This window comes from Macrosteles quadrilineatus, unplaced genomic scaffold (assembly GCF_028750875.1).
Source record: "Macrosteles quadrilineatus isolate MER2022 unplaced genomic scaffold, UCM_ALF_1.0 Scaffold_3__2_contigs__length_128488019, whole genome shotgun sequence".
NCBI lineage: Eukaryota > Metazoa > Arthropoda > Insecta > Hemiptera > Cicadellidae > Macrosteles > Macrosteles quadrilineatus.
The window spans coordinates 118,211,675-118,238,598 of NW_026542596.1; the positions used below are offsets into that span (position 1 = coordinate 118,211,675).

At 36.6% G+C, this 26,924-nt stretch overlaps 1 protein-coding gene across 1 annotated transcript; it reads right to left on the bottom strand.

Annotated features, from left to right (window-relative positions):
* Positions 1 to 311: 311 nt before the first annotated feature.
* LOC128990388 (cytosolic 5'-nucleotidase 3-like) lies at positions 312 to 25,436 on the bottom strand. The gene is made up of 8 exons (XM_054412737.1): positions 25,354 to 25,436; positions 18,543 to 18,599; positions 15,447 to 15,545; positions 15,022 to 15,091; positions 14,081 to 14,300; positions 13,396 to 13,609; positions 3,020 to 3,136; positions 312 to 2,662 (listed from the first exon to the last, which is right to left on the bottom strand). Exons 2-8 carry the CDS (start codon positions 18,573 to 18,575, stop codon positions 2,552 to 2,554), a joined length of 864 nt encoding a protein of 287 aa, XP_054268712.1. The 5' UTR covers positions 18,576 to 18,599; positions 25,354 to 25,436; the 3' UTR covers positions 312 to 2,551.
* Positions 25,437 to 26,924: the final 1,488 nt, after the last annotated feature.

The following is a 26,924-nucleotide window of genomic DNA, read 5'->3' on the forward strand; positions in this document are numbered from 1 at the left end:
CTGTCTGTTGTCAATAATTGTTAGTTCCATTAATTTAAATAAACTTAACTCATAATTTTGGTTTTATTCAATGTGCTTTTGACAATTTAAGATAAGCTTGAACCCCCCTTATTTGTTCCAATTCTACAAAATTTTCCGGGGGAGGGCCCCCCCTGTTTGCTGGGGGGTATTCCATACCCCTAATTGCCCCCGGTGTTCCCCCCCCCCCCCCTAGGATTTGGTGAAATGACACCACTGCCTATATTTTGACACTCTCAACAAGCATCCAAACATAAGATTAAAATACAATCAGGGTTACTAAAAAATCATAATTAAAAATTTAACATTTTATTTTTTTACTATATTCATTTCATTATTTTAAATTCATTTAATAAGATAAAGTGGGAGTACAAAATATGAAGCAGACATTTAAAAAAATTAAAACACAACATAAGGTATTTTTGGTGGCTTTACATAATACATCTAGGGTAACATAGCAAAAATTAATAAACAGGATAGGAAAAATGTAATTTTTTATTATGAATACTGTATAAAAATACCACTCACAAGTACCAGCTATAGCCAATTTTTTGTTGTTGTAAAAATTAGAATTCAATCTCTACAATATGTACGTCAATGTGATACTGCGGAATTTTATTTCCTGTTTTCGAGTGTGGTACGTTATGAATACATTGAGGGATGTAATTGTTCTCTAGATGAGAATAATTTAACGGATAGTTTGATAGTGAGATAAAGCGTGGAATTTATTGGATAATGGTTTATTCAAATATTGTTGTATTTGAATTCTATCTCACAAAAAAGTGGCTACAGCTTTTACAATGGTAAATGGTAAAATATGTCTATTTGACGGGAACTTGCTTATAGATTATGGTTATGGCTAGCTGCCTTCACTGCAGTATAACATTAGAAAATAAGCATGTCACAGTTAAAATCATTGTAAATAGCTGGGCATGTTTAACTTATAAGCTACGGTGTAAGTACTGGCCAAGCGTCTATATTAAGACAAAGTTAATAGTTTTACAAAACATTTTCTAACCTAACATCAGTCAACATAACGTAACAGAGGCTTTAGCAATTTTAAAGCCTCCTAAAAGGTAACACAGTGCAAAACATTACTGCACCTAAAAGCTATGGTGAAATGAAAGCACAAATTGCGTTCTTGGGTGTGTGTATTGCTAAGTTAGTGGCTCGTGTCTGCAGTACAAGAGTGACGGTTAAGTTCATGAAATAATTATTCAGAAAAATGTTAGGAGTTTGGACTGGTTTTCTTACTCATGATTCTTTCATATAAACTGTCTTTGGTGTAAATATACACAAATTCAGAGGCTCTGAATTTATGCATGATTTACATTAAGCTAGAGTTGTCTAAAATAGCAAAATATTACATTAAAACCTTGATAACAAGTGTCTCATGGGAATGATCAAATTGAACTTCTTATAAGGCCGGTTTAAGTTATCACATTTTGCAATAACAAGTGACTAGAGATATGGTATAAAAAGCATGATTAGCCTATATGAAATGTGAGATCCACAACAGATCTATGACTCTGAGAGGTTTTGTGATGTTGTTGTGTGTGGTTTGTGGCAGTTGTAAGGTTTTAGTGTGGTATTGACGGTGTGGTATTTCAATTCAATTCAAGAATGTTGTCACAGACGACACCAGCTGTTCAGCAAGTCGGAGCCACTGAGCTATAGAATATAAACAGATGTTTTTCTGTAGTATGACGAAAAGTAAATCAACCAGTAATTTGGTCACGCCCGCTTCCATATAATATGCCATACTACTGTAACCTAAAGGCAGGGTTTCCTAACGGCAATGCCATTCTTTGGTGACTGATTTAAACCAAAACTATACCTGACAGTTTTTAGACGTGTTAATTAACCATTTAATCACAGCAAACGATTTCCCACGCATTGGCATGAGCACATTATACAGTACTACCAAGGCATTTACAAGGCACAGATTAATAACTAGCCTACTACAAAAAATGCTGAAAAAATATTGTAATAAGGTCAACTTCGAATATTAAAACTAATTTTAGACAATTTATGTATGCCATTAATAAATATTTGCACGAGTAAAACAATATAAAATGTCTTCGTATTTTTACATAAAACTAAAATAAAATAAAATTTGGTGGATACTACATTAAGTATAAGGCGCTTTATAATTCTTAATTCTTAGGCTAAGCTCACTAGAAAACAGTAACTACAATATATTAACATTAAATACAGAAGAAAAATACAAGGAATGTCTGCTCGGCGAGGAATATCAATTTATTTTGAGAAACCAGATTTTTGTTTCAATAAACACTAAAAGGGAACGATTGTATATTAGTGTAGTGTATCTAATAAAGATATAAAAAAACACTTACATTCCTTGCTGAAAAAAATCTTACCTCAAGCAAGAGAATATAATATTCTTAAAAATTTTAACATTAAAGCAGTTTTAAGGGATCTTAGAATATATTTTCTAAAATCCTTTTATACTTTTTGTTCTGCAGAACTTTCCTGTATTTTAAACTTTTAAAGATCAGCCTTAAACATGTAACTATGAAGAGTCGAGGATGAGTCTTAGAACTGCATTGACAGTATTCATTGTTTGATCGTTGATAACAACAACATCGAAACTGTTACAATATTTTTGCAACTGCACCTGATCCTGTAACAAATAGACACAAAATAATTTTTAACAAATAACAAATAGACCAGAGTAAACAAACATAACTAAAACTGTGGTTGAGATGCACATGAACCTTTGGGATCAACAACTTTGAAAAATGCACAGCGATTTAGCCATTATCATTAAAAGATCAATTTATACACGCAGAAGGTTTCATCACATAATAATAATATAACATTTCAAAAGTATACAAAAGTAAATTTGGGTTTCATAGGCTGTCTATCTTGTGTGCAATTTTGGGAGAAAAATTCTGTTGACAATGCATATAGGCCTAATAGTAACTGTTATTCCATTTAACACCCATATCAATGACTATAATTTATTACTAATTCTTACCAGTCCAATAAAAAATCCTATTTTTAAAATAGTCTTGATATTTGGAACCCTGTCTGCCATGATAGCATCGCCAAGTGAATCTCCAATGAGAATGGCATTTTCTCTCACTTCATCTACCTACAACAAAATAAAACATTGTAAAAAATAAATACTGTATACCATTCATAAATCACCGATAATTTGAAAATAAGTGGCTTCATATCCTCAGCAATATTAAGGGCAGCTAGCTTCTCATATCCTCAGCTAAGTTTTTTTTTTAACTACTCTCCCATCAGGATACAACTCAGGGTTGAGGATTTGAATCCTGTCTCGGCCAGGTTTGGGATACAAAAATCATGATGAGATTACCTGCCTGTGGCAAAGAAGCTCATATAAAATACCCCCGCCGCAGCAAACCTGCAGACTAAGCGAATTTCCATTTGATTTACACTGAAATGTCTACTTAAAAATATAACATTTATTCCCGATTTAAATAGAATTAGTTTAACAAGTACTTAGGTTTGCTGCATCAGGGAGGTAAAACTGTTTTTTTTTTATGTTAATAGTTAGTAAGAAATAAAAACATTTTTCAAATTTGACCTAAAGGTGAGTGAGCATAGCGAACGAGCTCCAACCCAAAGGTGAGTGAGCGTAGCGAACGAACTTCAACCTGGAGGCGAGTTAGCGTAGCGAACGAGCTAACCTGAAGGCAAGTGAGCGCAGCGAACGAGCTCCAACCTAAAGGTGAGTGAGCGTAGCGAACGAGCTCCAACCCAAAGGTGAATGAGCGTAGCGAACGAACTTCAACCAGGACGTGATTGAGCGATGCGAAAGAGATCATCTTGAAAATTAAACGTAACGGTACTTAAATTATAAATAGTCAAAGGCAAGACAACGTCTGCCGGGTCGGTCTGTCTTAGGGGAAACCTATAACTTAGGCGATACGAAGTTCGCCGGGTCAGCTAGTATATATATATATATATATAAATATATAAAAATATATATATATATATATAAATATATAAAAATATATATATATATATATATATGAATTTGAACGGATGGTGTTTTTGATCTCTAGGGACCTCGAAACGAAAAAAAAAATCGGTCCCGCGTCCAGGTCTTACCATGAGTACTACGGTAATAGCTTATTCCCTATATAAAAAAATCTGGATGGTTTAGTTAGAAGTTTACACAATGAATGCACTCTTTGTAGCTGAATCACTTCTGAAGCATTTCACTACTTTTACCTATTCTTGGTGTTTGAGTGTGCAACTATTTTATATAAAACTAGCTGACCCGGCGAACTTCGTATCGCCTAAGTTATAGGTTTCCCCTAAGACAGACCGATGGAAAGAAAGTACCGTTACGTTTAATTTTCAAGATGATCTCGTTCGCATCGCTCAATCACGTCCTGGTTGAAGTTCGTTCGCTACGCTCACTCACCTTTGGGTTGGAGCTCGTTCGCTACGCTCACTCACCTTTAGGTTGGAGCTCGTTCGCTGCGCTCACTTGCCTTCAGGTTAGCTCGTTCGCTACGCTAACTCGCCTCCAGGTTGAAGTTCGTTCGCTACGCTCACTCACCTTTAGGTTGGAGCTCGTTCGCTGCGCTCACTTGCCTTCAGGTTAGCTCGTTCGCTACGCTAACTCGCCTCCGGGTTGAAGTTCGTTCGCTACGCTCACTCACCTTTTGGTTGCAAATTAGCTGTTGTCATAAATGTAAAAGAAATAATAGTGCTGCACCCTGTTGGTAATCCTTGTAACTTTAATGCTATTGAACATCATAGAACAGAACCAACTTGTTTAATTGAAACAGCTGTTAAGATTCATTAATTCCATTTCTCATAAGGTTAACATGGGAAACTCCAGAGCCACTGGGGCGGAGCCCTTTTAAGAACTTTTCGAAACGGGAAATAGTTTACGTCCGATTCGCATACCTACAGAATTTACACACCAAATTTCATAACGATCGGTGAAGTCGTTCCGGAGGAGTTTGCAGACAAACACTGTGACACGAGAATTTTATATATTAGATGGTTTCTGCCTTAATGTCCACCTATTTTTGGCGCATTTGCAAGGTTTTATTAAAACGGATCTGAGAAGCTTAAAACAATGTTAATTCTAATGTTCTATATACCATTTTGTTTGGAAAATCATGGGCTTCAATATCATACATAAAACATAAGGAATATTTGTTTCAAAAAATTTTTTTAGGTAAAAAAAATTATTTTGGAAAAATTGAAAAAAAAAAAGTTTGCGCTCAATGAAATTGTATAAATTATAGGCCTATAAATATTTGAAAATAGCCACTTTGTTCTAAATTTAATGAGGATTACAAATATCTTATCTTACTAATATTATAAATGTGAAAGTTTGTGTGTTTGTTTGTTTGTTTGTTTGTTTGTTTGAAGTTCAATCACGCATAAACCACTGGACGGATTGGGCTGAAATTTGGCATGATGATAGCTTACATTCCCGATTAACATATAGGCATATTCTTATCTCAAAAATCCTTTCGGGCTCCGCCCCAGTATAATCATATAGTGAGGTAAGTTATCAAATAAATAAGTTATGAGTGAAAAACGGATTTCAGTACATAGCGTTTAGCTAAAGAATGCATAGCCTAACCATAGCTAGGAATCTGGCTGATAATTTACATCAATATCACTACCTACTTCTTCAGGATCATCAACCAGCCCTTCAAAATCACTTAAATCTTCTTATAATGCACCACGTATATCACTACTTTTGATTTTTAACACTAAAACAATGATAAACGTAATAAAACACATCAGTCATCGGTCCGAGGATAACCAAGCTGTTTACGAATACGCACGTCAGCTGTCTGCTACAATTACGATCGGCTCGGAGAACATACAGCGCTGAGACAGACCTCTGGAGAAAGCTTAGAATATAACGGAAAGAACGATACCTAACTCGATCCAGTTCAATCCGATTCAGTCAGTCATAGAGCCTTCGCCGTAAACGATGTTCGTGCGTCGAAAAATCGACACGTGACACTACACAAAGTGTGTAGCGCGTCGATTTTTCGACGATGGACCCTTGGAGGGTTAAACAAAATTTATGCCAAGAAAATTTCTACTTTTTATTTTGAAAAATTCTGTAGGTAACCAAAAACTTTACAGATGAACAAGAAAAAAAACAAAAAACAACAGATTTACCAAAAACTATGTTAGGTTAGGAGAAAATAAATTTCAGCCACCTAAGATTAGGAGACTGAAGGCCAGACTTTACTTCAAGGTTAGTAAAAAGTATTAGGTCTCAGAGAAAAATTGGGTTGGGCCATAATCAAGTAAGGCCCAGCGCACATGGTGTGACTGTTTTACAACTGTCGTTGAAAACCAGTTGCGTGTGCAACTGTTTAGTGACCTCGGCAATGTATTGCAGTGGGGAGGCGCATACGACGCAACTGGTTGTATGCGATTTCGAAAAACGTTTGAAACCAGTCACATACAACCGTGGGCCTGACGTTGCAGACTTATGTTAATTATACTGTTCTATATAGCATTTTGTTTGGAAAATCATGGGCTTCAATATTATATATAAAACATAAGAAACATTTGTTAAAAAAAAAAAAAATTTAGGTAAAACAAAAATTTTGGAAAATTAAAAAAAAAAAGTTCGCGCTCAATGAAATTGTATAAATTATAGGCCTATAAATATTTGAAAATAGCCACTTTGTTCTAAATTTTATGAGGATTGCAAATATATAATCATATAGTGAGGTAAGTGTAATGTTCGTACTCACTAAACTACTTCTTAACACTACTTAAAGCACTTGCAAGACCGGGGTTAAAATAAGAAGGCGCATGGTAATGAACATGAATACCGCCGGTTGACATTAAAGGAGTCATGGAGTGTTACATATTGAAGCCGGTGTAGGTAGCGGGTAACTGAGGCCGAGGAGAAGCATCATACAGGACAGGTGGGGAATATGACGCTATCGGTGATTGGCTAATGTTCAACCAACGGTATTAATTTATTCAAATGAACTATACGTTACAGCACTGTTGCCAATACAAATGTTAAATGTTAATGTTATGTTATAAATCAATATGCATATATTACATTTCCTCCCCCTCAAACTTTTGGCATAAAAGTAATAATTTTAAAAGTTTAAATATGAACATCTACAGTGGATTAGACATGGCAAAACATAAACAGTACGGTAATCAAATCAATAGTACACACAACAAATACAATGGAACAATCAATAGTACACACAACAAATATAATGGAACAATCAATAGTACACACAACAATTATAATGGAAACACATAAAATGAGGAAAAATATTCCTAAACAAATAACGAAACACAGTACATAATAAATGATACGGTAAAGAATGCAGCAATAATATTTACAAGATTAACTTCACTACTGGTTTATGTTCTCTGACTGGGTATCTACGTTCAGATCTGACAGGTGATTGTTTACTATTATCAGCTGTTACTGCCCGCTGCGGGCTCGGTGCGGAAATGACGTCACCTTGTCTGTGGTCAGGTACACGTGAAGAGGTGGAATGACAGTTACTGGAACTGGAGGGGCGGGGAGAAAAGGAACTGGAGCGGCGTTTGTTGGAGCGGGTGGGAGTGGCTATTGTTGGACTCATATGTTGTGGAGAGGGTATAGGTCGGGTGATTTCCACAGCTGATTTCCCCCTCTCATATAACTCAGCTGATACCTTTGGCAGCGAATCTAAGTTTACCTCCGGTACAGCTGTTGCAATACCACTATTTAACCCAATTATCTGATCGATATGACGTTTCCAGATAACATCATTTTCCAACTTTACTAAATAAGACACAGTGCTTAGAGGTTTTACGATTACACCTGAAATCCATTTGTTCCTGCCCCTATAGTCTCTTACAATTACGGGTTGGCCCTCACATAAAACTCTTGTTTTACTTCCGCCATAATTACCAATCTGCTTACTCTGTCGATCATGTACAAACTGTGGTAGGTTTGGCCTGATTAAATCTAATCTACACCTTAAGGGTCTATTGAACATCAATTTTGCAGGGGTTTCGTTGGTGGTTAAATGCACAGAGTTTCTATAGGCTAACAAAAACTTACACAAAGACAAATCTACACTGTCGTTACTCATAATAGCTAGCTTAATTCTTTTCTTAACATTTTTGACAGAGTTTTCGGCTAGACCATTTGTAGCTGGGTGAAATGGTGGCGTCAATGTGTGTGTGATTCCGTTACATTTCAAGAAGTCTTTAAATTCACAAGAAGTAAATGGTGGTCCGTTATCAGAAACTATTTGGTGGGGAAGACCAAATCTCGCAAATAGTGGTCTGAGCTTAGCAATAGTTTGTTTGGCTGCCGTAGAGCTCACTTCTTCTACTTCCAACCACTTACTGTGAGCGTCTACTATGATAAGGTACAATTTGCTATTAATAGGGCCCAAGAAATCGACATGTAGGCGTTCCCATACGTTTTTGGGGTGTTCCCACACATGTAGGTTACACTTAACAGGGCTCTGACGTACCATCAGACAGAGTGAACAGCTGTTGGCTAGATTCTCTATATCCGCATCTATGCCAGGCCACCAAAAGTACGATCGGGCCATGGCTTTCATCTTAGATTCTCATCAGTACTTGGTGCGTAGTTTGGCCAGCCATACAAAACATAACCTAAAACCTTGTTTAGCACAATGTCCCTTTTTGTCTCTTCTCTTACATTATTAAAATTAACAGGAATGTCATTTTCTTGAATGTATTGCAAATACGTGCCAACATAGTTTACATCGTCTGACTCAAAAGGAAAATCTCTTATATTCAAGGGCAATCTAGATAGGCAGTCGGCGTTGGCATTCGCCTCTGACCTCACGTACCTAATGTCAAAATCGTAATTAGTCAGGAAGAGCGCGTAGCGCTGAAGTCTGCTGGCTGCGTACGCAGGCAACCCCTTCTTAGGTCCGAAAATGGACAACAAAGGCTTATGGTCTGTAATTAAGACGAATTTCCTACCATACAAATATTGGTTAAACTTTTTAACCCCATACACAATACCTAGTGCTTCTTTATCAATGACGCTGTACCCCATCTCAGCCTTAGACAAGGTACGGGAAGCATAACAAATTGGCTTAACATTACCATCTTTCTGTACTTGACTCAACACACAACCTAAACCATAATTTGAACTATCTGTAGCCAACTGTACAGGTAAGTTAGGGTCATAGTGGGCCAGTATTGGCGCGGACACTAGTTTGCTTTTAATTAACTCAAAGGCTTGTCTACAAGGGGATGTTCATTCAAATACACTATCTTTTTTTAATAGGTTGTACAATGGTGATGCAATAGTTGCCAAGTTGGGTACATATTTACCGTAATAGTTAACCATCCCTAAGAAAGCTTTTAACTGTGTGACATTAGCGGGAGTGGGTGCATTTACTATGGCATTGACTTTAGATGGAGATGTACTTAGTCCATCCTTGCTTAACACATACCCTAAATACTCTATTGACTTACGGAAAAACTCACACTTCCGTTTACTCACAGTTAGCCCATTTGATTTTAGTCTACTACACACTTCATTCAATCTTTCTTTGTGGACCTCATTATTTTCGCCCGTGATCAAAATGTCATCTAAAAAACATACAACACCTGGAATACCTGTAAGAATTGATTCCATTATTTTTTGAAAAATTCCCGGAGCTGAGGCCACACCATAAGGAATTCTGTTGTACTTGAATAACCCTTTAGTTGTACTTTTGGTAGTTAATTTCTTTGACTGTTCGTCTAGACATACTTGTTGGTAAGCTTGGGATAGATCGATCTTGGAGAAAGTTTTACCTTTCTGCAAAGTATTGAAAAGATCATCTATTCGGGGTATCGGGTGTCTGTTTATTATTAATGAGTCATTTAGAGAGGAAGCCCGAAAATCTGCACACAACCGCAACTCCCCTGATTTCTTAATTACCGGAACAACTGGACTTCCCCATTCACTGTTACTTATAGGCGACAAAATACCCTCCTCCACCAATCGATCTATCTCAGCTTCAACTTTGTTTTTCAAAGCAAAAGGGATTGGTCTGGGCTTAGAAATCTGGGAACAACATTTTCTTTAAGTACTAAGCTAGCCGGTTCGCCTTTATAACAACCTAAGCTGTCTGTAAACACATCTGGAAATCTTTTGTAAAGGTCACTAGCAACATTGGATTCAATATCCCCCAAATTACCAAAGGACTGGTTTTGACTATAGCTAGGGCTTACATGATCACTGCTCTGGTTAGGTATTTTAATCACTACCCCAAGGTCACGGATCCAATCCCTCCCCATCAAGGGATTAGCTCCTCTAGGTACTACGTACAAGTTCAATTCTTTGTTGGTTCCCTCATACCTAACGTTTACTTTCATTTTGCCCAACACTATTGGTTGATTAGTATAAGAATTTAATACTAAATTTGTGTGTTGCAACTCGACAAAACTAAAATTATCCTTGTAACATTGCTCATTAATCACAGAAACACAGGCTCCACTATCAACTTCAAAATTAATAAACTTATCTTCTACTTTGACATTCACAGTAATAGGTTTGACTCTTTCATTGTTGCACACATCAGCTTTGTTTAATGAATAAATGTTTATAGAATCGTGAGTCCCTTCCGACTGTTCTCTAGGTAACATTTCATTACTGGCCTGATTAGCCACAAACATCTCATTGCTGCATTCCCCAGACTCGTCTATGTCCACATAGTCTGTTTGTAATTTCTCTTATTTCTATACTTAGAAAAATTTGGAAGTGACTTACCCCCAGTTGACTGACAAACCTGCGCTAAATGACCGGTTTTGCCGCACTTGTTACACTTATAACCGCGAAATCGGCACTCTGTGGCTTTATGATTGAGCTTTCCACAACAATAACACGTCACTTCTTTATTGCTCACTCCACTTCTTTCCTCCCTCCTGAAGTTTGAATGTCCCTGACGGACTTGATGATGTTGTTGTTGTTGTCTGCTTGGTGTCGTCAACATGGTGCGGGCGTCGGCGTCCTTCCGCCGTGCGTTGTAGTTCAGCGTGTATCCTCTGCTCGTGGTCCCGGCCGCCATCAGCGTCGCCGTCTCCCTGTCGGTCATCTCCATGTTGGTAGCAATGGCCACTGCCTTCTCGAACGTCAAATCGGTTTCGCCAAGTAGTCTTTTCTTGATAGCGTCACTCCGTAATCCGCTCACTAATCTGTCTCGTAAATATTCCGCTAAAGTATCTTAGAAATCACAGAACATTGAAAGCTCCTTAAGCTGCACGACGTATTCAGATATCGTCTCGTGTTCTCTCTGATGACGTAAACTAAATTTGTACCGTTCCGTGATTACTGAAGGTTTCGGGCTTAAATGCGTTTCCACTAGTCGAACGATTTCTTCAAAAGTTTTTTCCGTCGGTTTTCCCGGCGCACACAAATTTTTGACTAAATTGTAAGTTTTTAGTCCCATTACTGTCAATAACGTAGATAATTTCTTCTCCGATTTAATATCGTTCGCATCGATAAAAATTTCCAGCCGTTCGATGTAGGACGACCATGTCTCTTCCGCCGCGTCATACGCGCTGATGCTACCGATGAGTCCCGCCATTTTCGTTGCGCCGAACAGCTCGTCTATGAATAATGGCGTCTGGGTCACTTCCGACATACGAAAATATCACTTGTTGAAAATTCACTTTACTGAAATACGAATGAGTACAGTTACACCGTTGTAGAAAAATAAAGTAAAATGTTTGTAGTTACCGTCTTTAGCCGATATAGGCCTACCTTACTATACCGCTACAGTATTATGTTTCGAATTAATAACGCACTAGTTACACTACGATGGCGGCAGTCCTTACACTGCGCACTAACACCGTGAATTCGTAAACGTCCTCGTCGCCAAAATGTAATGTTCGTACTCACTGAACTACTTCTTAACACTACTTAAAGCACTTGCAAGACCGGGGTTAAAATAAGAAGGCGCATGGTAATGAACATGAATACCGCCGGTTGACATTAAAGGAGTCATGGAGTGTTACATATTGAAGCCGGTGTAGGTAGCGGGTAACTGAGGCCGAGGAGAAGCATCATACAGGACAGGTGGGGAATATGACGCTATCGGTGATTGGCTAATGTTCAACCAACGGTATTAATTTATTCAAATGAACTATACGTTACAGCACTGTTGCCAATACAAATATTAAATGTTAATGTTATGTTATAAATCAATATGCATATATTACAGTAAGTTATCAAATAAATAAGTTATGAGTGATAAACAGATTTCAGTACATAGCGTTTAGCTAAGAATGCATAGCCTAACCATAGCTAGGAATCTGGCTGATAATTTACATCAATATCACTACCTACTTCTTCAGGATCATCAACCAGTTCTTCAAAATCACTTAAATCTTCTTATAATGCACCACGTATATCACTACTTTTCATTTTTAACACTAAAACAATGATAAACGTAATAAAACACATCAGTCATCGGTCCGAGGTTAACCAAGCTGTTAACAAATACGCACGTCAGCTGTCTGCTACAATATTTTCGGAACTAAAATGAAAAGCGCTTAGAGACAGACCTCCGGAGAAAGCTCTGAATCTGTCAAATAAAACGATACCTAACTCGATCCAGTTCAATCCGAATTTGTCAGTCATAGAGCCTTCCCCGTAAACAGTGTTTGTGAGTCGCTGCAGTGACACAAAACACTACACAAAGTGTGTTATGTGTTGCTGCAGCGACAAATAACACTCGGAGGGTTAAGGCCTTAAAACAACGTAACTGCCCTTTAAATTGACACTCCACAATAGATGCAGCTGTAGTTGTAAAACGGTCACACCGTGTGCGGACAGAAGCTTTGTTTCAGTTGCAAACTGGTTTCAGACAAATGGTTTGCAACAGTTGTAAAACAGTCACACTGTGTGCGCTGGGCCTACGTATTGATTTTTTCAAATACTAATTGTTGTACAATTGGTTTATACAATACTATACATTGCGATGTTGCACCTTAACATCTCCTGTGATTGTGATGAATTGTCGTCTCCTGTGATTGCAGTGAAATTGAAACATATTTTGTGGTCCCGGAAAAATCGTGAATAACTCCTGCACACAGTATAAAATCGGAAACTTTTCCCATAGTTGGGGACATAATCGACTCCAGGTATCGTTTAAAAATTATTGACATCATGACATTTTTATCAACCAATCTTCGCAGACACCTTTTGCGATTGAAAATCGAACCACTAGCACACCTCAATTAAAAATGACCAATGCAAACTTGGGCCAAATCAATCTCTTGGGCCAACAGTTGTCCTGGACCTAAAAATTTCAGGGACCCCCAGAGTTCCTATTAAAACTGTAGTCGAATGAACATCAAAACAACATAATTTTAGTAACTTACAGGAATAGACATTTTGTGTTTGTTGTAAACACTGACAGTAGGCTTGGTGAAGCCCAGGATTTTCCCGCTATCATCCATCCGAATGAAGTTTGATATCACTGTTGGTTTGAAGTCTCGAAGAGTGTAGTTGACGACTTCGCCGAGACCAGCCGACAGGACGACCACAGGAACTTGGTGCTTTGACAGGAGATTGAACATATCTGTACATCCATCCCTGTAGAAGAATAGTTGTTGAGCTAAATTAAACGGACAACTTATCGTAACTAAGTATCACTCAAGTTACAACTTTCAAAAGTAACAAAACCAAGGGAGGAAATAAAACTATATACTTGAACTAAATTAACAACATCCATTTTGAATAAAAGATTTTCTACAGCAGGTCAAAATAGATCGAATGTATATATACTTCAGAATCCAAAAGTCTAAGATAGTATAATAGAACAAAACTTAAAACCCAAAATACACAAAAAGCTAGAATGAGAATGAGATTTTATTTGCCAGTGAATATGTCATACAAATACATTGGCACGTCTTTAATTTATTCATGACATTAATTAAAGTCCAGTGATAATTTTAATTTGGAAAAGAATATATTGACGAACATAGAAAGGCATCACAGTCTATGATAGGTTAAAGCTCTGATTGATAATGCTGTGTGATAAGATTTCATTAATCCTATAATCACCTGAGAGGAGTATTGATAGAATCCACAGCCTCCTCGATATCTTTCAACGTGATATTTTCTCCAGCTGTAAGGATTTCGTGATCGTCCCACCACTGATCGTAAACTCGTTGTAACTCTTCTTCAGTCTTCTCTCTTGATACTTTAGGCCCATACTTGGCTTCCAAGGCTTTGCATCCATCCCGGTACTTTTTCGATAAACTCTTCGCACTGGCAAATATTTCTGTGAAAACAATTAATTGAAAGTTTAACAGAGAATTTCAGGTCTGTTCCATACTTATATTTTATAAATGATAGTGTATCAATTATTTAGGTAGGTACCTACACAAATTTGTTATGTTCACAATGTATTTTTATGTAAAACCTATGATATTTTGTGAGAAGATAATTATGTAGACGTCCTTAAATTTCGATATTGTGATAATTTATTTTACAAGTTCTCTAAAAACATCTTTGATATTTTACACATATTGACAGTGTAACTTTCCACACCATTACAGCAAAAGATAGTTCATATTCTGACAGTAAAGCTTGAAGAAAGTATCTGGAAAAATGTTTAGCTGAAATGCCAATTAAAATTTACAAATGAAGTTATTTAAAAGTGTACCATTGAATGTGGACCCATTTAACTGCATACATTTAACAGCTCTTGAACTACAAGCTTCTTTAAAGGAAGCTTAAGTTGTATCTGACACTACTTTTTTTATTTAGCTGTAGCAAAAGCTGTTTTTTTCCAATAAATAATATCTGTATGTGTGGCGAGCTATTTTTTTTTTATGTACCCTTTCCAACAGTTATAATGACTCTTAATATATTACACAAGAACAAATACTGAAGACTTAATGGGCTTTTATGGGCTCAAGGACAAATCAATTATTTAACTGCCGCTGTGTCTGAATATGATAATGAATTCTACAGAATATGAATTCTAGACATTACCATACCTAAGGAGTGAGGCGTTGGTTTCCCATCGACAATAGATTTTGTAAGGGTGGAGTCAAAGTCTGCAATAATCTGAAATAATAACGCTTTTAAACTTAGTAAATAGTAAAAATAAACATGTAAATAGCTTAAACAAACAAAGATAATAGCCATTAGCTTTAATTTTTTATTTAGGCTATATCTTGAAGATTAAATTCTGCATTAAGTATTGAAATTATTTACCAATTGTCTAAAAAAGAAACTAGCGCCAACAGATGCAAGTTCTAAGTATGCCTATACAAGAGACAGAAAATCCCAGCATTAAATTACAACCGAGTTACTACACATGGAATATAATAGATTAAAAATTTATTTTTTACTAATACAATTTAAGATGATTCACCAATTGTGATTTTATAAAACAATAAAAAAAAAACACTAACCTTACCTGAAGTTTGTCTGCTTTTCCCGCTACTAAGATGTTCAATTTATCATTCAATTGATCTACATCTCTGATGACGACGTGATCTTGATGAAGCTGATCAACCTGCAACAGATATGGTTTATAGTTTGATTATTAATTACTGCAAGATATAATAATACCCCTTCTGCAGCAAACCTGCAGACTAAGCAAATTGCCATTTGTATGGATAATTTTCCATGAAAATATTTCCTTAAAATTATCAGATTTATTTCCTATTTAAATTATATGAATTTTAATGAGTACTCAGGTTAACTGCCTCAGGGAAGGTAATGTGGTGTGTTTTTTCGGTCCTTTGGTATTATACCGACCACAGCGATAAATCAACTTCCAAATAAGATTTTAATTAGTTTAAATAACAAAATCTTCCTAAACTGACCTAACCTAAAACCAAGGACTAAAACCTGAAAAAGAGGTTGTCTCAGTCGCCCGACAACCTGGACGGTGCTGCTTGTAGTTCACACAGCTGCCACCTGTCAAATTCTTTGTTTGTTGTTCGTTTTTCTGTAAGTTCTGTGCAAATAAATAAATGAAAAACAAACAACAATAACAAAGAATTTGACAAGTAGCAGTTGTGTGAATTAAAAGCAGCACTGTCTGGGTCGGCGGGTGACGTCATACGCGCGACTCAGGCAACCTCTTTTTCAGTAGCTGTGACCTAAAAAATAGTCCACCCTTAGGTTGAGTTAGGTTAGGTTAGGTTATAATTCTTAGGAGTGGTCGTTATAATACTAAAGTACCGTTGTTTCTTTGTTGAAATGTGGATAGCTTAGTATAAAATACAGAGAATTGCCAAATTTGATTAAAATAGAAAGTTACATCCAAAACATGCAAACTACAACAGTTTATTTAAGTATTCTCCATGAGAATAACATTAGAATTTTTTATATAGCCTCCTTTTGTAATTTCATAAGTAGACAATAGGCATACCACAACACTTCAACCTACTGCCCTTTTAAGCTCTACAAAATAGTTTGTAAAGAAATTGGGAAATTTTATGTTTTTTGGGTCAAAAACCAATTTTTAACCCATAAACCCCGCCCCTACTTAAATCTGATCATGCAAACTCATTCAAATAAATGTTGGTTTACATGTTACCAAATTTAATCAACATTGCATAATTTTTGCTCGAGTTATGCTAGCAGACACATATTTGTAAGTGCTCGATTTATAAAAAGAGGTGCCGGGACTGTACCGTAACCAATTTAATGTGGTTAGTAACTACCTATTTATGCCAATATTTTGATCTTTCCGAAAGAGAAGTGCCAGAACTCTGTTCCCTCACAAATTGAGCAATGCATATCGCTCATATATATGTATATGTATGACTTTTATCGGAAGGTGTTTTTGGCCTCTGGGGACCTCAAAACAATAAGGTAAATCGGTCCCGGATCCAGATCTTACCACGAGACCTACAATAATAGTTTATTTCCTATATGGGAAATTCACTAATAAGACTGATTACTTCTAAACACAATAGTAAAAGTCCACAAGGAAATGAGTCAAGTAAAGATAACCTAGATAAAATAGTTCAATATCAATGACCCACAACAAAGAAAGTTATTTAGGCCATCACTAAATATATATATATACATATTTACAGGGCTCGATTTAGGATGGCGTGCGTTTACAGACCTCTTTTTTTACAGGACCTTTTAAAAAATTGTACTTTTTCCAAAAAACATTTTTGGCAAAATTAAATACACTTGTAGGTATTTGAAGCATAATGAGTTTCTGAAGGTAAGAAGAAAGTGTTTTCGGAGAATCATAAATTTACTGTAGAAAATAAAATGTCAACGTCCTTACACCGGATCTGTATTGAATTTGTGGAATTAACCCACAAATTTGGTAAGATAAAATAATAGAAAATTGTGTACAATATAATATGTAAACTTATTAGTGCACTGCGAAAATTACAATTTCCTATGTAGGATACACTAGTGTAGATAGTTATCTAAATCATGATGCATAAAATATTCTAAACCTCAATGTTAAGCCTTATCTTTTTGCAGATGATTTAGCAATACAAATTCAAAGTGAGAATTTGCTAAATTCAACAGTAATGGCATACAAAGCAGATATCTTAATCGAAGACTGGTGTAAGGCCAATAAATTGTTTTTAAATATAGAAAAAACTCAAGATTTATATTGTATTAGTTTTAATAATAGGCATAATAAAAATTGTGTAAAATTTTTAGGTGTTTTTATAGAGTCTAACTTAAAGTGGTAAGTCCATATTGATTATACAGCTAAAAACTTAACAAAGGAATATTTATAATAAACATGCTTAAACACAGTGTAGATTTTAATACCTTGAAATGCATTTACTAGGCACATAGCACATATACATTCCCATCTAAGTTATGGAACAATTGTATGGGGAGGTAGTAATTATAAAAAAAAACTTTTGTCATTGCAAAAACGAGCAATAAAAATCATGTACAATGTTGATTTTAGTACACACTGTAAACCATTATTTAGAGAGGCTAATATTTTAACTGTACAAGCAATCTATATTTTAGACTGCCTTGTGTTTGCGAAAAATAGTTTTAGTAAAACAGACACACATGAAAATGTACACAGTTACAACACACGAAACCGCTGCAATTTTATATCTAGACAGTGTAGATTCAGCACCACAGCTACTAGTTTTATTGAAAAATACAAACAGTATTATAATATGTTACCTAATAGAATAAGATGTTTTAATTGTTTTAAATTTAAAATAGTACTTAAAAACTACCTGTTAAACCTGTGTCCATATAGATAAATAGACTTCAAAATGATGTTAAATTAAACCTGAGTTAAAACCTTTAGTTCTAAGACATTTCCTTGACTGTGCCATGCATGTAAACCAGTGTAACGGCAATCAAGCATTCTTATTCTTATTCTATGAAAGTAGGCCTACTCTGAATTGAAGGAGAAAGCAATTATAAAGGCCACTCGACAAGAAATGGGAATGTATTCAGTTATTAAATATATCCTAGACATCTAACTGATAAAAAGAACATTTCAAGCACAGTAGAAAATTTATGGTTCTTTAGTAAATGTGTACAAATTTACCTTTGAAAGAATATTCGAGCTGACACAGAGCATATTTTCTTCTTCAAAAAGTTCAGCCTGAAAGCATATCAAAAGTGGGTTAAAAGTGTATTCCCAGTCATTGTAAAGGTAGGCAACTTGAGCTCTTTGAGGACCATGCACCAATTGGATATTTAACATCGACAATCCAGTGAAGAGAGGTAGTAGGCTTATGCCCCTCAAGCTCTAAATTTGTTTATTCATATTATAAGTAAGTACCATTTTATGGTCAGTTCTGTCCCCTTTTAGCCCATAGGCAATACTAATATAACAGTGATTTGATGGATAAGAAATACCAGCTTTGTCAGCAATGACATTCACATACCTAATAGTTAGGCCTACCAAAATGTCAAAAAATTATTAGGACTTCATTGCTCTGAATGCTTTTATATGAACAATTCCTCCCAACCTTTGGTACTCGCTTCCAGCAGATCGCTCTAGTGGTGTCTAGTGGTGGAGCACAAACTGCCCCTGAGGTCCTGGGTTCAAATCCCATGAATTACCAATGACAATGCCTCCACCCTGTAGGCGTAGCCTGCAAATAATGTATGAAATTGTTCTCCAGCTAGGACGTCTAGCGTCCTAGAATGTGAAGGGGAAATGACCTTTGGAACTAGTTACAGTTAACTTAAATACCGTAGCCTTGAACTTATGTGGAGATAGGCTATCTGGATTTTTACTAAGTCTGGTTCTGTCACAATAAAATATAATCTTTTTATTTTTACATTTTATTGTTAGCATGCTAAGCTTACAAACAAAGATTATAGATCAAAAGTATTAGGAAATAATTAAGTACAGTCCTTTTTTGACTGAAGAAACAAACACTGGCAGGAAGAAGTTAAGCCGGATTTACACGCTACGATAAAACGTAACAATTTGTCAAAACGTTCATGCAAGACGGAACGTGTAAACTGGAAGTCGTTATGTTTTGTCTGAGTTGGAGTGAGGTTGGAAGGTTGGTGGGAATTTCCACCAATTTCTGTAGATCGTAGCGACAAGTTGTTGCGTGTAAACGGTGACTCGGTCATCGCTGCAACCTGTAGACCCTCCGATATCACGTTGGTCCAGTTAATTGTTGTGTAATTGTACTGTGTAGTACCATAGATAAAAAATACTCCCTTAGTAGATTAGTCATCCTAATGGAACAGCTGAAGCCAATTTTATTGTTAGTTCTGTACGTCCAACTATAGAGGTTATGTTTTTTTTACAATTTGTTTCTTGTTATTGCAGTCATTTAAAACCTCGTTTAACCTAATAAAACGATATAATCATAAACAATAACTGGTCTCCTAGTTATATAACCAAATAGAAAAGCACAAATCATGAAAATAACCCTAAAATAATAGAAACAAAATGTTGTCTACACTAGCGATCAGTGTGGACGTACATGAACTAGACGCAAAAAACAAGCTTCAAAATTTACAATGGGATGAGGAGTCTACTTGTGTTGCTTAGTCTATGGTAGTACTGTTGTTTAAACCGCTGTGGTATATTTTGACTGTGTAGTGTAGTGTGTAGGCCTAGTTGATCTTTACTGTTTTGTGCCACATTTGTCACTATGTCACACATAAGTCAAGCCTCTCGTGACTTTTTAATAGAGTTGAGGCCAATGTAGAATTGATCAACAAATATAAAGAAATCAACCCGCCTGCAGACAGGGTGATTGTCGTCAACTTGCATGTTTCAGGTATTATTTTGCAGAGGGATGTTTTAGAAATGAGTGTTGTGAATTCCAAGTCTTTGAAACTTCTGACAGTTGCAAGGAATCGTAAAGTTGCACTGAGTCTTTCATTGGGAGATACTGCCTTTCTAATTATGGTGTTTTTTTTTATATGTGGAGAAACCATGTTTAATACAACGTTGTAGGTATCCTCAGTCATTCTTAAGTTGTTCCTCCAGTCAGGGGGTTCTTTCCTCAACTCCTTTAGCAACTCCACATGAAATAACTGTTTTTTCAGTAGCCATAATGCCGACACCACTTACTTCTAGGTTTTCTTTTCCTCTTGAAACTTGTTGCAACACAAATAATGTAAACAGACCATAACAATAACTCATCCATCGTCAAATATACAGAGAGCCTATTAACTACTTCACAACAAGATACATCTGGGAGTGGTTTGAGAGCCAAAGTTAGAGAAAAAGACGGAACGTGTAAATGGTCTGCTCAACCTACGACAAAACGTAACAATTAGTCGTTGCAGACAATTCGTTATGTTTTATCGGAGCGTGTAAACCCGGCTTTAAAGCTGGCCCAATTTCTATTTCTCTACATCTAGCTCTATCACACACAATCATTAAGTCACTTTTGTGAAATACGTAAATTTGATTTTGGAATAGGCTTCAATAAGGTTGATAGGTAAACAAATAACTGAGTATAAAAAGTCTGATTCGTACAGATATAACATAGAACTAAGTTACTAAACCGGTTCCTTTTTTTAACTTGTGTCAACGCCAGTGGCATAATGAAGTAAATTTAAACGCTTTTAAAGGAAAACAGTCAAACTCATTTTAGTTTTGTGGTTGTGCAATGAATTTAACCCGTCCCTCCAGCACCGAGGTCTGAGACGCTACCGTAACCACTAGGCAACAACACACCCATACCACACAACACAGTCTCCTTTGAACCAATCTTAACATAGAGCTATTTATATAAAACTGATAAAACTGTTTCTTTACTAGCTGGCTCATAAGACATAATAATTTACTAAGTTATAAATTCAAAATAAGTTAGGCCTAACTTACTTTGCCATAAGTAGCAAACTTTCAAGTTATGCGATTCTGGTACTAAGTAATTTATATCTATAATTTTAGCCTAAAATTTCAATAAATTTTAAACAAAGTTTCTAAATTGTATGTCGATGTTCAACACATCGATTAGGCCCTATTCTGGACCTTAAGGAAAACTGTACGGTAAGTTAAGGGTGGGTTGTGGCTGTTAATAGTTCTAAAGGCCTCATAAAAATTAAAAATTCAGAAATATTGGCCAAGTTATTATTTCAAGTTAGTATTAAACTTAATTCCAATATTAACAGTTCTTCTTGAAGAAGGTGGTGTGAGGTACCAAATTTTAAGGGGGGTAAAAACGTATTGCTAGTCAACAAACACCATTACTTACCCGATTTTTATCCACAACATCCTAATCCTAGGCCTATGTGTTGGCCCTAGCTTGGGCTATGGGCCAAAGAACGTAGGCCTACTTTTGATAACAGTGAAGTACACGAACACACCCACAACTACATATTTATTCATAATAGCACTCCGTTTCACATAATAAAGTTAAAACGACCGATTTTACGAATATTTAACGCCGATTACAACATCACTTAACCTCAAAATGGTGTTTGTTGACCAACGACAGACGACAACTAGACCGGCTCAACAGGTGAATTTCCGATCAGCTGTTGGCTAGTTCTCGAACTCACCACCAGAGCGATTAAGCCTCGACCGAGGAAATCATGATTTGAGCCGGACAAGATTATTCGCTGTTCGACCGTCGACTCGTTAACGAGAAGCCTCTTCGCACAACGAAACTAACTTCGTCATACGATATCGATTCAGGTTAGCTACGTTTTCAGACTTTCCTACTTTCTTTTAAATATTCTTTTTCCAACATACGCATACTCGTCTGCCATTTATTTTATCCGTTTACGTTCGATTATAATTTTCTAAATTTTATTAACTTAGTTCTTGCCGACTCGTACAAAACCCGCCAGTTCCTGCCTGCCAGTGACTAGCGGTGGATATTTTTCGGCTCTTTTAAACCAATTGGCTATTAAATTACGTTAATTCGGTTCGTTTCACGATTAAATTATTACTTAAGTTACTCCAGTTAATTTGACGTTTTAATACCCCGAGACTCGTCGTCTGAGTTCTAAACCCCGTCTTTGGCGGGTGAAAGAATCGAGTCTTGGGAGCAGGCTGAGTTGAATAATCAGCTACAAAAATTAGTAGTAAATTTATTTTAAACCACTCACGTTAAATTATCCGTCCAATTATATTAATTAGGCCCCGACGACTCTGTAGGAATTGCTTTTTACATTAGATTCGATTTTATTATCCACCACCGTCTTTAGCCAGATAGTTTACAGTTTAATACGAGTATTTATATCACATTGGCTTAAGATTGAATACTCGTCGGCCCTACAGAGTCATTCTAAAAGTTAGGCAAAATTCTCCAAAACACGTTAGCGAAGGTGAGGATGAAATAGCTCCTACTGAGCGTCTGCAGGATTTCCTGAGCGCTTCTAGAGCTCTGAGCCTTCGATTAAATTTTAAATAAATTGATCAGTCAAAGCCGTGACACCTTCGTATCGACCCCTGGATTTTTCTCGGCTCCTTCTGAGCACTCCGGGGAAGAAATTTGAGTGTGGCCGGTTCTAGGGGTAGGCCTAGCCTGACTTGGTGAATACTAGTTTATTCCCCCCCTAGAATTTTGCGTCACAGTGGATTTATTGAAATGTCGCAGGATCAACTTTACATGAGACTTCAACATAAGACAAAAGATTGTTCAGGGTGTGACTGTAGCAAAACTATTCCTAGTAAAGGCCAATGATTGAAAGTCATGCTTTCCTTAAGTAAATGCTTAGTTAGGTTTAGTTCAGAGGTCTGACCACCGATTCATCTTACACTTTGATTCCCTAATCATATTTTGAGGGGTAACTTAAGTTTGCCTGCCCTTAATTGATGTCAGGTACCGGTACAGTTTCTTTCAGATGAGTTTCTTGGGTCAAATCAAATAAAACATAATTAGTTCTATGCTAATATCGATTAAAACTATTGAATTAAAAATATTTATTAATAATCGATATTTTTAAAAATAGGCTTTCAATTATAAAATTAAAACTGTCATAACCTAACCTAACTTACCAAACTTGCTGATGATGAAAAAACTTACTGATCGAATCAATAAGTTAGTTTCAATCGATATTAGCATAGCCCAGTTAAGAAACTGTACCCTTGATGTCAAGGTATAAACATTCGTTTAAGCTTAGCTCCCTAAAGCACAAAAAGTGAAGGCATTTATTTGGTTTAAAGTACAATAACTCTTTTAAAGGTTAAGTTAGTAACACCATCTATCATGTTAATAGAATAGCCTAGTCCTCTTGATATTATAATAGGCTAAGTTAATTTGTAAAGTTAAAATAAAATGTGAAAAGTCCAATTTTGAAAACCAACAGACTTAGTATTCTCATAATAAAATAAATCAATGAATTCAGTTACAAAGATAGATACGCCTTTAGCGTTCTAGTACTTACAGAGGGACGAGATAAAAGGGCGAGGCGAAGTAAGCACAAGCACGCAGCATGAAGAGAAGACACAAGACAAGACCTCAAGACCACAAGACACAAGGCAAGTCAGCATCAATATTTATTTACGTTTTAGTAAACAAGACAACAGAAGCAGACCATCCAGCTGTTCGTCGTAAAAAACCTCGGTTTTTTCCCTTGCCGAAAAGGTGGTCTGGGTATTTTTACCCATGAGACCTCAATGTTCTCTGTGGTTGTCCATTTTAGGCCCAGGGCACACGGTGTGACCGTTTTACAACTTTCGTTGCAAACCAGTTGCGCGTGCAACTGTATTGAGACCTCGGCAATGTATTGCAGTGGGGAGGCCCACACGACGCAATAGGTTGTATGCGATTTCAAAAAAAGTTTGAAACCAGTCACATACAACCGTGGGCCCGACGTTGCAGACTTCAGTTGCACGAGACCACGGGGTGTTTTTGTAGTGTTTAGTGGTATTTTGGTGGAATTTTGACGGCCGTATAGTGTTTTTAGTGTTTATAATTTCCTATCCGAATAGCTCTAGCTGCTACAAATAGCCTATAACTTAGTACTAAAATTCTTGCTCAAATATGGGTGAACCCAATGCTCTCTCAGTACCCTTGCTGTCTTCGGTATTGATAATAACTAATAATGTCTTCTTCGTCTGAGTCCGGCGTAGTAGCGCACTCAGGGCCTTAAAACAACGTAACTGCACTAAATTTACACTCCACTGATTGCCCAGTAGACGCAACTGTAGTTGTAAAACAGCCACACCGGTGTGACCGGGTGTGACTGTAGCAAAACTATTCCTAGTAAAGGCCAATGATTGAAAGTCATGCTTTCCTTAAGTAAATGCTTAGTTAGGTTTAGTTCAGAGGTCTGACCACCGATTCATCTTACACTTTGATTCCCTAATCATATTTTGAGGGGTAACTTAAGTTTGCCTGCCCTTAATTGATGTCAGGTACCGGTACAGTTTCTTTCAGATGAGTTTCTTGGGTCAAATCAAATAAAACATAATTAGTTCTATGCTAATATCGATTAAAACTATTGAATTAAAAATATTTATTAATAATCGATATTTTTAAATATAGGCTTTCAATTATAAAATTAAAACTGTCATAACCTAACCTAACTTACCAAACTTGCTGATGATGAAAAAACTTACTGATCGAATCAATAAGTTAGTTTCAATCGATATTAGCATAGCCCAGTTAAGAAACTGTACCCTTGATGTCAAGGTATAAACATTCGTTTAAGCTTAGCTCCCTAAAGCACAAAAAGTGAAGGCATTTATTTGGTTTAAAGTACAGTAACTCTTTTAAAGGTTAAGTTAGTAACACCATCTATCATGTTAATAGAATAGCCTAGTCCTCTTGATATTATAATAGGCTAAGTTAATTTGTAAAGTTAAAATAAAATGTGAAAAGTCCAATTTTGAAAACCAACAGACTTAGTATTCTCATAATAAAATAAATCAATGAATTCAGTTACAAAGATAGATACGCCTTTAGCGTTCTAGTACTTACAGAGAGACGAGATAAAAGGGCGAGGCGAAGTAAGCACAAGCACGCAGCATGAAGAGAAGACGAAGACACAGACACAAGACAAGACCTCAAGACCACAAGACACAAGGCAAGTCAGCATCAATATTTATTTACGTTTTAGTAAACAAGACAACAGAAGCAGACCCAGACCATCCAGCTGTTCGTCGTAAAAAACCTCGGTTTTTTTCCCTTGCCGAAAAGGTGGTCTGGGTATTTTTACCCATGAGACCTCAATGTTCTCTGTGGTTGTCCATTTTAGGCCCAGGGCACACGGTGTGACTGTTTTACAACTTTCGTTGCAAACCAGTTGCGCGTGCAACTGTATTGAGACCTCGGCAATGTATTGCAGTGGGGAGGCCCACACGACGCAACAGGTTGTATGCGATTTCAAAAAAAGTTTGAAACCAGTCACATACAACCGTGGGCCCGACGTTGCAGACTTCAGTTGCACGAGACCACGGGGTGTTTTTGTAGTGTTTGGTGGTATTTTGGTGGAATTTTGACTGCCGTATAGTGTTTTTAGTGTTTATAATTTCCTATCCGAATAGCTCTAGCTGCTACAAATAGCCTATAACTTAGTACTAAAATTATTGCTCAAATAAGGGTGAACCCAATGCTCTCTCAGTACCCTTGCTGTCTTCGGTATTGATAATAACTAGTAATGTCTTCTTCGTCTGAGTCCGGCGTATAGTAGCGCACTCAGGGCCTTAAAACAACGTAACTGCACTAAATTTACACTCCACTGATTGCCCAGTAGACGCAACTGTAGTTGTAAAACAGCCACACCGTGTGCGGACAGAAGTTTTGTTTCAGTTGTAAACTGGTTCCAGACGGAACTGGTTTGCAACAGTTGTTGTAAAACAGTCACACCGTGTGCGCTGGGCCTAGTAAACACAATCTTATTTTCCTCCTTCCTCCTTCTCAGTTGGTTTGCAAAAGGGTGCTGTTGGTGCAGTCCAGAGAGGTATCGAAAGCAGGCTTATATTGTATATGCAGCCTCGTTGTGCATTCGATATTAATTTGACGATTCTGTGGTTTGCATCGGTAGGATTAGGTAAGTTTTTTTGTTAATTTTGTTGAGGGTTTTATTACTTTTATTTTATTTTGGTGGCGTTTTTCATTTTTTTTGTAGTGTCTTGTTAATATATTGGATTTAGTAGGATTCTAAGGCCTTGATGGGAATGTTGTGAGAAGGGTTGAGTTGGAGTCTTCTCACTTGAGGGCTGTTAAGCATTTTTATGTATCCCGAAAAGGCCCATGAATGAAGAACCAAAGGATTGGGATGAATTTATATGTGAGTGTTTCGTTATTGTTTTTGGTTTAAAATGTTCTCTTTATGTATATGAGGGAATCAGTGAGTTCTTGATGATAGTGAAGCATGTGTGGTAGGCATATTTCATTTTCTGTAGCCTTCAAGCAAGCGTGGGTACGTTACGTGGTTCCTCTTCCTAAATCTGGCGATCTTGCAGCAACATAAGGAACTTGTTACAGTACTTGAAGATTTCCCACTGGAAGCGTCCCTGCGCCGTGGTCGTCAAAGAAATATTGGCCTT

Excerpts from the sequence above, each read along its gene's own strand:
- LOC128990388 (XM_054412737.1), bottom strand. The coding sequence starts at position 18,575 with ATGCTCTGTGTCAGCTCGAATATTCTTTCAAAG. Across the intron at positions 14,301-15,021 it reads ACCAACGCCTCACTCCTTAG|AAATATTTGCCAGTGCGAAG; the intron begins GTATGGTAATGT and ends TTGTTTTCACAG. Across the intron at positions 2,663-3,019 it reads TAGGATTTTTTATTGGACTG|GATCAGGTGCAGTTGCAAAA; the intron begins GTAAGAATTAGT and ends TATTTGTTACAG.